At 42.2% G+C, this 13,463-nt stretch overlaps 1 protein-coding gene across 1 annotated transcript in view; it reads left to right on the plus strand.

Annotated features, from left to right (window-relative positions):
• The window catches only part of LOC142312182 (uncharacterized), a 40,723-nt gene extending 34,777 nt beyond the window's left edge, over positions 1 to 5,946 (plus strand). The window contains exon 11 of the mRNA XM_075351081.1: positions 4,229 to 5,946. Within this exon, the coding sequence (XP_075207196.1) occupies positions 4,229 to 5,655 (1,427 nt within the window). The 3' untranslated portion in view covers positions 5,656 to 5,946. The remainder of the gene's footprint in view (positions 1 to 4,228) is intronic.
• Positions 5,947 to 13,463: the final 7,517 nt, after the last annotated feature.

Genomic DNA, 13,463 nt, shown 5'->3' on the forward strand with positions numbered 1-13,463 from the left:
GGTGACACTGTTGGGGATTTATTCAAAATTGAAGGCATACAGAACCAGCAAGGCTACCACAGCATCTTGCAGCGGCGTGCTATTCCATCCGGTTTGTGTTTAGTTAGACCACCATTTATTTTTCAACAGGATAATGACCCCAAACACACCTCCAGGCTGTGTAAGGGCTACTTGACTAAGAAGGAGAGTGATGGGGTGCTACGCCAGATGACCTGGTCTCCACAGTCACCAGACCTTAACCCAATCGAGATGTTTTCGGGTGAGCTGGACCACAGAGTGAAGGCAAAAGGGCCAACAAGTGCTGAGCATCTCTGGGAACTACAGTTAGGTCCAGAAATATTTGGACAGTGACACAAGTTTTGTTATTTTAGCTGTTTACAAAAACATGTTCAGAAATACAATTATATATATAATATGGGCTGAAAGTGCACACTCCCAGCTGCAATATGAAAGTTTTCACATCCAAATCGGAGAAAGGGTTTAGGAATCATAGCGCTGTAATGCATAGCCTCCTCTTTTTAAAGGGACCAAAAGTAATTGGACAAGGGACTCCAAGGGCTGCAATTAACTCTGAAGGCATCTCCTTCGTTAACCTGTAATCAATGAAGTAGTTAAAAGGTCTGGGGTTGATTACAGGTGTGTGGTTTTCCATTTGGAAGCTGTTGCTGTGACCAGACAACATGCGGTCTATGGAACTCTCAATTGAGGTGAAGCAGAACATCCTGAGGCTGAAAAAAAAGAAAAAATCCATCAGAGAGATAGCAGACATGCTTGGAGTAGCAAAATCAACAGTCGGGTACATTCTGAGAAAAAAGGAATTGACTGGTGAGCTTGGGAACTCAAAAAGGCCTGGGCGTCCACGGATGACAACAGTGGTGGATGATCGCCGCATACTTTCTTTGGTGAAGAAGAACCCATTCACAACATCAACTGAAGCCAAAACACTCTCAGTGAAGTAGGTGTATCTGTCTCTAAGTCAACAGTAAAGAGAAGACTCCATGAAAGTAAATACAAAGGGTTCACATCTAGATGCAAACCATTCATCAATTCCAAAAATAGACAGGCCAGAGTTAAATTTGCTGAAAAACACCTCATGAAGCCAGCTCAGTTCTGGAAAAGTATTCTATGGACAGATGAGACAAAGATCAACCTGTACCAGAATGATGGGAAGAAAAAAGTTTGGAGAAGAAAGGGAACGGCACATGATCCAAGGCACACCACATCCTCTGTAAAACATGGTGGAGGCAACGTGATGGCATGGGCATGCATGGCTTTCAATGGCACTGGGTCACTTGTGTTTATTGATGACATAACAGCAGACAAGAGTAGCCAGATGAATTCTGAAGTGTACCGGGATATACTTTAAGCCCAGATTCAGCCAAATGCCGCAAAGTTGATCGGACGGCGCTTCATAGTACAGATGGACAATGACCCCAAGCATACAGCCAAAGCTACCCAGGAGTTCATGAGTGCAAGAAAGTGGAACATTCTGCAATGGCCAAGTCAATCACCAGATCTTAACCAAATTGAGCATGCATTTCACTTGCTCAAATCCAGACTTAAGACAGAAAGACCCACAAACAAGCAAGACCTGAAGGCTGTGGCTGTAAAGGCCTGACAAAGCATTAAGAAGGAGGAAACCCAGCGTTTGGTGATGTCCATGGGTTCCAGACTTAAGGCAGTGATTGCCTCCAAAGGATTCGCAACAAAATATTGAAAATAAAAATATTTTGTTTGGGTTTGGTTTATTTGTCCAATTACTTTTGACCTCCTAAAATGTGGAGTGTTTGTAAAGAAATGTGTACAATTCCTACAATTTCTATCAGATATTTTTGTTCAAACCTTCAAATTAAACGTTACAATCTGCACTTGAATTCTGTTGTAGAGGTTTCATTTCAAATCCAATGTGGTGGCATGCAGAGCCCAACTCGCGAAAATTGTGTCACTGTCCAAATATTTCTGGACCTAACTGTACTTCAAGACTGTTGGAAAACCATTTCCGGTGACTACCTCTTGAAGCTCATCAAGAGAATGCCAAGAATGTGCAAAGCAGTAATCAAAGCAAAAGGTGGCTACTTTGAAGAACCTAGAATGTAAGACATATTTTCAGTTGTTTCACACTTTAAGTATTTCATTCCACATGTTTTAAATTCATAGTTTTGATGCCTTCAATGTGAATCTACAGTTTTCAGAGTCCTGAAAATAAAGAAAACACTTTGAATTAGAAGGTGTGTCCAAACTTTTGGTCTTTACTGTATATATGCATAATTTGTACTGCAACCAGTCACAATGGATATGCCCAATGTACACATTTTCTTGCAATGGGATTATATAACTAGTTCACATGGTTTGATAAAAAGCATAAATCAAAAAAAGGGTTACTGAAGGGTAAAGAGTAAGATAGTCCCTTTTAAAAATGGCAAGAAAATAAAAATCTTCCCTTTTAGAGAGATGGTGGTTCACCCATAATTTTTATTTTCTAGATTGATATTATATTGAGAAACAATGTTTCTGTCGAATACCTTATGTTGGCAATAGTGCCTTTGAGAGGCGCTATTGCAGACTGCTGTTGCCCACTCTGTGACCCCCGGGCTTCGGGACCTCGGGGATCCGGTGACGTCATGTCAAGTACCGGATTATGTCACATCACTGCAGCTGGCCCCAGTCGTCCTGAGTCACTGGGCTGTGGGCGGGGTTTCACCCTCTGCCACGTTACAATGTATGTATGTATGTGTGTATATATATATATATATATATATATATATATATATATATATATATATATATAATCTCTAAGCTGTGTGGTGGCTCTAATATACATTTATTCACATTTTCAGGAGATGTGCTGGCATGAGCCCATTTATAATGGACCTTTTATTCTCCTATGAGTTCTGACCAGAAAGGTAGAAAAAGTATTAGCGGAGCCTTATGACTTTGGGTCTTCAACTCCTGAAAATGTGAATAAATGTATATTAGAGCCACGCACAGCTTAGATATATATATATATATATATATATATATATATATATATATATAGATATAGATTTAGATATAGATATATATCTAGATATAGATATATAAATATATATATAGATATATACAGTGTATATATATATATATACAGTCAGGGCCAGAAATATTTGGACAGTGACACAAGTTTTGTTATTTTAGCTGTTTACAAAAACATGTTCAGAAATACAATTATATATAATATGGGCTGAAAGTGCACACTCCCAGCTGCAATATGAGAGTTTTCACATCCAAATCGGAGAAAGGGTTTAGGAATCATAGCTCTGTAATGCATAGCCTCCTCTTTTTCAAGGGACCAAAAGTAATTGGACAAGGGACTCTAAGGGCTGCAATTAACTCTGAAGGCGTCTCCCTCGTTAACCTGTAATCAATGAAGTAGTTAAAAGGTCTGGGGTTGATTACAGGTGTGTGGTTTTGCATTTGGAAGCTGTTGCTGTGACCAGACAACATGCGGTCTAAGGAACTCTCAATTGAGGTGAAGCAGAACATCCTGAGGCTGAAAAAAAAGAAAAATCCATCAGAGAGATAGCAGACATGCTTGGAGTAGCAAAATCAACAGTCGGGTACATTCTGAGAAAAAAGGAATTGACTGGTGAGCTTGGGAACTCAAAAAGGCCTGGGCGTCCACAGATGACAACAGTGGTGGATGATCGCCGCATACTTTCTTTGGTGAAGAATAACCCGTTCTTTAATGTTTCCCACACATGGACTACTTTAGGACGTCCCATGGTCCTGTGTCCCCCAATGAGGCGTCAGAGAAAAACGGAATTTTGTGTACTCACCGTAAAATCGTTTTCTCTTAGCCATCATTGGGGGACACAGCACCCACCCTGTTGCCCTGTTGGGCCTTGGTTCTCTCTGTACCTTATTTGGTTATGACTCTTTTTTCTCATGTTCCTCTGTTGAGGTAAGTTTTTACTGTTTTTTTCTCCTACTGCTTGTGTACTCAAACTGAGGTTGCCTGGCCCGGCCAGGGGGTGTATACTGCAGAGGAGGAGCTATGCTTTTGCATCTACTTAGTGTCCTCCTATGGATAGGCAGCATAACACCCATGGTCCTGTGTCCCCCAATGATGGCTAAGAGAAAACGATTTTACGGTGAATACACAAAAATCCGTTTTTCTATGGATATTTTAGATTTTTTTAAAAAATATAATTTAAGGTTATTTTATTAAAAAATAATATTTTATTCTTTTCAGATTACTGTTTGACAAGATCCGAATTAAAACTGACATCTGCAATTTGTAAATCAGATTCAGATGACCTTATGGACATACAAGATATAACTGAAGAATCTGCCAATATTCCAGATGTACCATTATCCCTATACAGCAACAATCTGTCATCTGATCCTATTAAACAGGTCCTATCTTCTGATTCATCACAGAATATTGAGAAGAATAAAAGCGGAGTTAAAAATCAAACTGCTCTTACAGCAAAAATGCAATTTTCAAGTGCAGAATATGGAAAACGTTTTTCCCTCAAAACGTCTTTTGTAACACATCAAAAAATTCATACAGAGGATAAAAGATTTTCTTCTTCAGAGTCTGGAAAAATTCTTAACCATAAATCAGAAATTTTTAGAGGTGAGAGCGTTAACACAGGGGAGAAGCCATATTCATGTTCAGAATGTGGGAAATTTGATAACCCCTATCTCACTTTACATCAGAAAAGTCACGTTTCAGAATGTCAAAAATGTTTTCATACATATTCATGTTCAGAATGTTGGAAACGTTTTGCACGTAAATCACATCTTGTTCAGCACGAGAAAATACATACAAGGGAGAAGCCTTTTTCATGTTCAGAATGTGGGAAATGTTTTGATAGAAAATCAAGACTTGTTATACACTACAGAATGCACACAGGAGAGAAGCCATATTTGTGTTCAGAATGCGGAAAATATTTTGCAAATATTAATCTTGCTAAACATCAGGGATGTCGCGTAATGGAGAAGCCATATTCATGTTCAGAATGTGAGAAATGTTTTCAATGTAAATCACATCTTGTTCAGCACCAGGAAATACACACAGGGGAAAAGCCATATTCTTGTTCAGAATGTGAGAAATGTTTTGGACGTAAATCACATCTTGTTAGACATATGAGAACTCACACAGGGGAGAAGCCTTTTTCATGTTCAGAATGTGGGAAATGTTTTGCAGAAAAATCAAATCTTGTTCAGCACCAGAAAATACATACAGGGGAGATGCCTTTTTCATGTTCTGAATGTGGTAAATGTTTTGTAGAGAATTCACATCTTGTTAAGCACCAGAAAATACATACAGGGGTGAAGCCTTTTTCATGTTCAGAATGTGGTAAATGTTTTCTAGAGAAATCACATCTTGTCCATCACCAGAAAATACATACAGGGGTGAAGCCTTTTTCATGTTCAGAATGTGGGAAATGTTTTAGAGAAAAATCGAATCTTGTTCAGCACCAGAAAATACACACAGGGGAGAAGCCTTTTTCATGTTCAGAATGTGGGAAATGTTTTTCAGATAAATCAAATCTTGTTAGACATATGAGAACTCACACAGGGGAGAAGCCTTTTTCATGTTCAGATTGTGGAAAATATTTTTCACAAAAATCAAAAGTGCTTAAACACCAGAAAATTCACTATAGTTTTTAGAGCCATATTCATGCTGAGAATGTGGGAAATGTTTTAATCAGAAATCACTTTTAGTTGTCAATCTGAAAACTCACACAGAGGAAAAAACCTTTTTATGTTCAGAATCTAGAAAATGTTTTATCCAAAAATGGCATCTTCTTGTACAGTGAAGAAAATAAGTATTTAATCACTTGCTGATTTTGTAAGTTTGCCCAGTGAGAGAATATTCAAAATAAAATCCAGAAAATCACATTGTATAAATTTATTTGCATTTTGTAAAGAGAAATAAGTATTTGATCCCTCTGGCATACAAGACTTAATACTTGGTGGCAAAACCCTTGTTGGCAAGCACAGCAGTAAGACTTTTTTTGTAGTTGATGATGAGGTTTGCACACATGTCAGGAGGAATTTTGGTCCACTCCTCTTTGCAGATCATTTTTAAATCTTTAAGATTTTTAAACTTGGAGATTCAGTTCCCTCCGTAAGTTTTCTATGCGATTAAGGTCTGGAGACTGGCTAGGTTACTCCATGACCTTATTGTGTTTCTTTTTGAGCCACTCCTTTGTTGCCTTGGCTGTATGTTTTGAGTTATTGTCGTGCTGGAAAACCCAGCCATGACCCATTTTTATGTTCAATCCATTTTTATTGAAATTATTAACAGGATAACAAACTAAAATCACATACAAAGTCATATAAAGAGAGCATCAGCCAATGTCACAATCAAGAAGCATGGCAAGAGGAGATGAAAGAAACCGCATACAAAACAGGGGCACACCTGCTACAATAATGAAGGTTTATAAAGTAAGGCTTTATTCAAAACACACAAAGATAAAAACATTTAAAAACATGAAGGACAACACACTCTGAGCAGAGCTGATCCAGGGTATCCATGGTCTTGGGAAGCAATAGAAAAATGTACATACAAAAACGTGGTTATATGTATGAATGTACAATTGCACATGTGCATACAATCAAGCAAAGTCCGTAAAATGTCACAATGTGTTCCTAGGGATCTAATACCATAAAGGGGGGCAGCAAAATCCTGTGAAGGATGGTCAAAACATCACCAACACTGTTGTACAAGTAATGCGAGTAGATCACCAGTAAATTTAAGGCAATGTAACCGTGCTTATGTACATAAAGCTGAAGATTTAGTGTACATACAATAAAAACTAGTGGGAGGGGAAATGGGGATGGTCTGAAAATAATATAGGAAACGTGGCAGGATGTCCATTTTTATAACGTTCATCCTGCCCATCCATGATAGTTTTAGCCCCCCATAAGATTTGAAGTTTTTGATTGTATTCTCCAGCAGTGGTAAATGGTTGAGCGTGTAGAGCTTGGAGACATCCGCAGGTATATTGATGCCCAAGTATTTAATGGCTGAACACCGCCATTTAAATGGGAAGTTGGTCATTGCCCTTGTAACGTCATCTTGTGGCAGGGAGATATTTAATGCTTCGGATTTTGTAAGATTAACCTTAAAGTTACTAAGGAGGCTGAATCTTTCAAACTCTTTCATTATGGCTGGGCACGAAATATGGGGTTTGGCGATATATAGTAGCAAATCGTCGGCGTATAATGCAATTTTATGGTGTTTCATGACCACTACGTATAAGAGGGGGGATAAGGGGAAACCTTGTCTGGTCCCATTTCTCACCGGGATGGAAGAGGATAGTGTTCCGTTGATCCTTACTCTAGCTGGTGGGTTATCATACAGCACGTTAATCTTCTGTAAAAACCGGGGTCCCAAACCCAATTGCTTCAAAGCTGCCCTTAGAAAGCCCCAATGGACCCTATCGAAGGCCTTCTCAGCATCGATACTCAGAAGGCCCATTGGGATTAATCCTTTCTTAGCCCTGGCAATGAGAGATAGAGTTTTGATCGTGTTATCTCTAGCCTCACGGCCCTTAACAAAACCTACCTGGTCTGAGTTGATAACAGAGGGCAAAAAAGGGGCCAGTCTGTCAGCTAATATCTTGGAATAAAGCTTAAGATCTATGTTCAATAAAGATATAGGTCTGTAGTTCGGAGCTAGTGATGAGTCTTTCCCCGGCCTGGGGATCACACTAATATGAGCCTCTAAGGATTGCGGTGCAAGCCGTGTCTCTTCATCTATTGAGTTAAACGTTTTGGTCATGATCGGGGCTAATTGGTCTTTGAATATTTTATAAAAGGCCGGGGTAAACCCATCCAGGCCCGGAGACTTCCCTGAGGGGGTATTTTGTATTGCACTACAAATTTCTGATTCTAGTATATCTCCCTCTAAGGCCTTGACAGCGAGATTATCCAAATAAGGGGTAAGACTGTCTCCTGAACATATCTCTCAATTTTCCCCGCCAAAACCTCCTGTTGTAAGTCAGAGTACTGCCCTTTTATGTTATAAAGGTCTTCATAATAAGACCGGAAGACTTCCAATATTTCTGTCGGGTCGTGGGATTTTTTGTTGCCTCTAGTAGTAATACAGGGGATGTAAGAGGTGTTGGCCCGGGGGTGTCGTAGACGTGCCAGGGGGCGACCGCATTTGTCAGATGATGCGTAGTAATAGCCTTGGAGTCTCTCTCTGTGTCCGCAATATTTCTGATCTAACAGGTCTCTAAGAGTTGTCCGTTTAAGGACTAATTTGGCCAGGACCGTTTAGGTACGTGTTAATTTGTGCAGATTTTCTAGCTCGTGGATCTGTGCCAACAACTCCCCTACCTCCTTCGCCTTTTCCTTTTTGATCCTGGAGCCATGTTTGATCAGTACTCCACGTAGAACACACTTCAGCGCCTCCCATTGGGTAGGCAGAGAAGTCGTGTCAGAACTGTGTATCTGCGTAAAGGAGTCAATTGAGGTTTTCAACTCCTCTAGGCAAAGATTGTCCTTAAGTAAGTTATTGTTTAGCCGCCAGGTCCACGAGCTTTGGGGAAAGGATGGTACATGTAGGGATAAATAAATTGGGGCGTGGTCTGACCAGAGGATTTCCCCTATTTCAGCACTTGGATTCCAAGCCAAGGCCCCATGGCTTACCAAGAAAAAAATCTATCCTGCTATATGTATTGTGTGGTGGGGAATAGTATGTGTAATCTCTACCTTGAGGGTTTAGGATTCTCCACACATCGATCAGCTGGAGGGCGTGAAGAGTCCGATTCAAGGCACATAATTCACTGATACGGCTGTTGTTCCGTCCAGATGATGAGTCCAAGGCCGAGTTTATTGTGAAGTTGAAGTCACCGCCAATTACTAACGTCCCCTCTGCAAAGTCAGAGAGTAAAGAGTAATGCCAAAAGGGTTCTGCAATGAGAAATCTGATTAGTGTTGGGAAGGTACCAGTTTGCCAATGTGAAAAGCGAGTTTGCTATTTTCAGCTTAAGGAAAACATATCGACCCTGTTCGTCAATGCTTGAGTCAATTATAGTATGTACCAGTTGTTTATGGAGTGCAATCGAGACCCCTTTAGATCTAGATTCCGGGTTAGTGCTATGGAACCACACCGGAAAAAAATCTGTCCCGAAATGTGGGTACATGATCCTTCTTAAAGTGTGTTTCCTGGACCATAAGGACATGAACTTTTTTCTTATGCATAGAGTACAAGACCTGTGAACGCTTTTGGGGGGTATTAAAGCCTCGTATGTTAATCGAGCAACAATTAAGTGTAGTCATGTTGCTCTAGGGACCTCAGAGGTCGCAGGGAGGTAAACAGACAATAGGGAGGGTGCGGGAAAAACGCTAGGAAACGGGTAGGAGAAGAGATCTAGTGGGCTGGATTCAGATAAGTAGGTTAGGACCATCAGAAAAGGGAAAGAGAGAGAAGAAGAAAGAGAGAATAGAGAGGGAAGAGGGGAAGAAAAAAGAAAAGAGAAAAAAGGGGGGGGAAGAAGAGGGAAGTATTGGTAGACATACAGATGTGTATCTAAGTACGGCACTCAAGAAGTGAGCCGATGGGGGGGAGGAAAAGATGTTGAAGATTAGTAGATGTAGAATATATATAAGATGTTAAAATATGTATGTATAGAGGTGGGTTACTAGTATCTACTACTGTCTGCAGCGAGCAGAGACCCAAAGGGGGGACGGTCTTTCCACTAGGGACCTATTCCCCGCCGGACCAGCATAAAGACCAAATGCTGAACATGTTAGACCCTTGTCAGGTCGCATAAAGTCTTCAACAGCCAAAAAACTAATCAAAATCCTAAGCATAAACCATTAACTGGATATCCTGCAAGAATAATGCCTATATATGTATATATATGATATTATATTACGAAACCAAGTAGGACGTGTATGATTCTTGAAAATACTGCCTTCATAGTGGTGTTCAGTCGCACAATCAAGGCGATATGAAGATGATATGAAGATTGTCCTAAGAGGCCTTCTTCCGAATCTTATTGTAGGAAAAGCTCCTCAGAAAAGACTTGACAGGTTTCCAAATAGTACATTTCATTTCACCTCTGCGGTGAGGTATTAGGCCTTCCGATTCCTCCCCTGCGGGGGGCATCTCTGCTCCTCTGGTCACGGGCTCGTTGCGGGAGCGGAGGCATCGGGGCAGATGAAATCTCGGCTCTTCTATGTACGCAGGGCCAGTCTGCTGGCGAAATGTGGACCATTGGGATCCGTAGGGCCGAGCAAAATTCTGGGAGGTCTTGTAGGGTACGGAGCACTTGCAGGGAGCCTGCCTGGCGTACCTGCAGTCTGAAGGGGAATCCCCATGAGTAGAGAAGATTTTCTTGCTTCTAAATATCAAGAAGAGGTTTCAGTACTCTCCTTTTTTGGAGAGTATGACGAGAAAGATCTTGTAGAAGCAGAATAGGAGTATCTCTAAGTATAATTTGCCCCATTTGGCGTGCTTTAATTAGGATATCCTCTTTTTTCTTATATTTGTGAACTTTGAATATAACATCTCGTGGGTTAGCACCTTGTGTTGGCCTTGGGCCCAGCGCTCTGTGAGCTCTGTCCAGTTCCAATTTAGCATCTGGAGGGAGGCCTAGTATCGAATTGAACAAGTGGCGCAGTGTTCTGCCGAGTTCCTTCGGACCCACCGATTCAGGGATACCCATTATTCTAATATTGTTGCGCTTTCCTCTATTTTCTAAGTCGTCGAATAAGTCTGTCAGGTGTTCAATTTGGGAGGCCTGTTCAGTTAGAGCTTGATCCTGTGTGGCAATTAGTTGTGAGACCGTATCTGTGCGGTATTCAGATTTCTCTATTCTTTCTGTCAATTGTCTTATCTCAGATGATTCTGCCTTGTAAGTGGGCTCCATTCTTGTAATATAATTCTCCATCTCTTCCCTGGTAGGGATGGTCCGTATCTGTGCCTTTAAATCATCCCATACACAATCTTCTTGTTGTGAACCACCTTGTGACACCTCTCCTGTTAAACTGGAGGCAGGGGTCATGAGCATAGGAGGAAGCAGTCCTCTTTCAGGGGAGGATGGTAAAGACATTGTGGATGCTACAGTCTGCTTGCTTGACAAGGTGGTATCCATATCAATATCAGTATCAGGGGCCAGACAGGATTCCTTATTATTCCTCTGCTGTATTTTATTATTTGCATTAACTTCAGAAGGGCAACAGTATCTCTCATCAACTGAGCTGTGTGGCTTGGCCAGCCATGACCCATTTTTAATATACTGGCGGAGGGAAGGAGGTTGTCACTCAGGATTTTACGGTGGATGGCTCCATCCATTGTCCCATTGATGCGGTGATGTAGTCCTGTGCCCTTAGCAGAGAAATACCCCCAAAACAATGTTTCCACCTTCATGCTTGACAGTGGAGACGGTGTTCTTTGGGTCATAGGCAGCATTTCTCTTCCTCCAAGCATGGCGAGTTGAGTTAATGCGAAAGAGCTCAATTTTTATTTCATCTGACCACAGGACCTTCTCAAAATCGCTCTCAGAATCATCCACGTGTTCACTGGCAAACGTCAGATGTGCCTTCTTGAGCAGTGGGATTTTGCAGGCACTGCAGGATTTAAATCCATTACGGCGTAATGGCTTTCTTGAAGACAGTGGTCCTGTCAAGGAGAAATTCCATAGTTTCAGAAATCACCTTCTTAACAGTGAATGTCTGCTGAAATCTCTGATTAATAGTCACTGAGTGCCGGCAAATAGATTTATTTTACATAGCTGGTATAAACCCCCTTTCAGTGAGAGTATGTGCACAAGAGCGACATGCTTTTATTTTTACAATCCTTTTATAGAGCCATAAGGGATTAATCTCTTAGTAAAATTCATAAGTATGCCATTGGCTATATTAAAAGCATATGCAAAGATTCTGTGACGTTTATCTATTTTGGAACTACCTTTCTCCGTCCCTTCCATTGCTCGTGGAGCCGTTGTCACATAGTTCACACAGGCCATAAATTTGGACTTGCGCCAGATAGCCAGTCTTTCTTATCACATCTGTATTCCGTTGCTTTGTATCAGTCTCCAGCTGGTGACCTTGACATACACATACTTTTCCTGATATGCTGCAGTAACCAGAAAACGGACTGAAATATATATCCGACATCATCTGCAGGCTTTAAAACTTTATCTTGCTCCTCATATACAAATGAAAACTTGGTTATAGAAAGGTATATAGTGGTTATATAAAAGCATATAGAGAAACATACATATATATATATATATATACACATTGTACTCTAACAGTAGAAAAGCATATAGAAAAATATTTTGTATTCTCACAGTCCCAGCTGCCTTGAGATCATTAACCCCTTCCTTCCTGACCCTTGAATCACCGTATGCGTCATGAAAGTTGGTGCCTTCCCGACCCTTGACGCACCGTATGCATTATGGCGGGATTCCGTTCCTGCAGGTCTGGTGACCGGGGTCACTGAAATGTCACCGGCGCTGCAGGTACGCGAGGACCTGTAGTTGAGCCCAGGGGAGTGGCTTTGCCCCCCGTGGCTACGATTGCTCTGATTGACTGTTCAAATGTGAATAGCCAACAACAGGGATTGTACTGTTTTCAGCTAAAAACATGCCCAAAAAAGTGAGATCCAGCTATGAGGTTCTGCAGCAGATCATAGCTGGAGATCATCAAACACGGCGCCCCCCACCCCCTGCAGCACTGGTTGGAGCGATCGTGCTATTACGCACAATCGCTCCAATCAGCTTGCAAGGGGGTGGGCTGACCAGGCTGTGACGTCTCTCCCAAGGCCTATTTTAGCCTGGAGAGCCATCCCCCAGCCAGTCTGCGGCGTGCCCCTGCTGGGACTAATAGTTCCACGACGCTGCTGCACGATCTCCGCCACCCCCGCTGCACAGCCGCCGCCGCCGCTGCTGCCCGTCGCTGCTGCAGGTCTCTGCCACCGCAAGTACTGCCCCTCCTCCGAACTCTCCATCCGTCCCCCCTCCCCTAGCCAGTCTGTGGCGTGCCCTTGCTGGGACTTGTAGTTCCACACCACCGTTGCTGCTTTCCATCACCACTGCTGCCCATCGCCACTGCACGGCCTCCGCCGCTGCTAGTACTGCCCCTCCAACGATCTGCCTGTCCCCCCTCCTCCCCCATGGCTTTTCCTGTACCCCCCTCCTTCTGCCCCCTCTCCTGCTCCCCCCCTTTGCTTCTCCTGTCCCCCTCCGACGTCCCCTTGCCTGCTCGTCGGAGGTCTTCATCCATGTGAACTCATCTGCCAATGAGTGCCTCCATCACTGCTACTTCCTGGGTAATAGCTTCAGCCTTCGCTCTAACTGCCTGCTGCAGAGTTCCTCTGGTCACTGAACTTCCTGGACCTGTGAACCTGCAGCCGCTGATCGCCGATCCGTGATGCACATGAGAGATCGCGATCTGTGCGCAATTTTGGTCAGGATTTATTTTTTTCTCCTTTATCCCACATCGCTTTTTGCACC

Source organism: Anomaloglossus baeobatrachus, chromosome 5, assembly GCF_048569485.1.
Source record: "Anomaloglossus baeobatrachus isolate aAnoBae1 chromosome 5, aAnoBae1.hap1, whole genome shotgun sequence".
Classification (NCBI taxonomy): Eukaryota; Metazoa; Chordata; class Amphibia; order Anura; family Aromobatidae; genus Anomaloglossus; species Anomaloglossus baeobatrachus.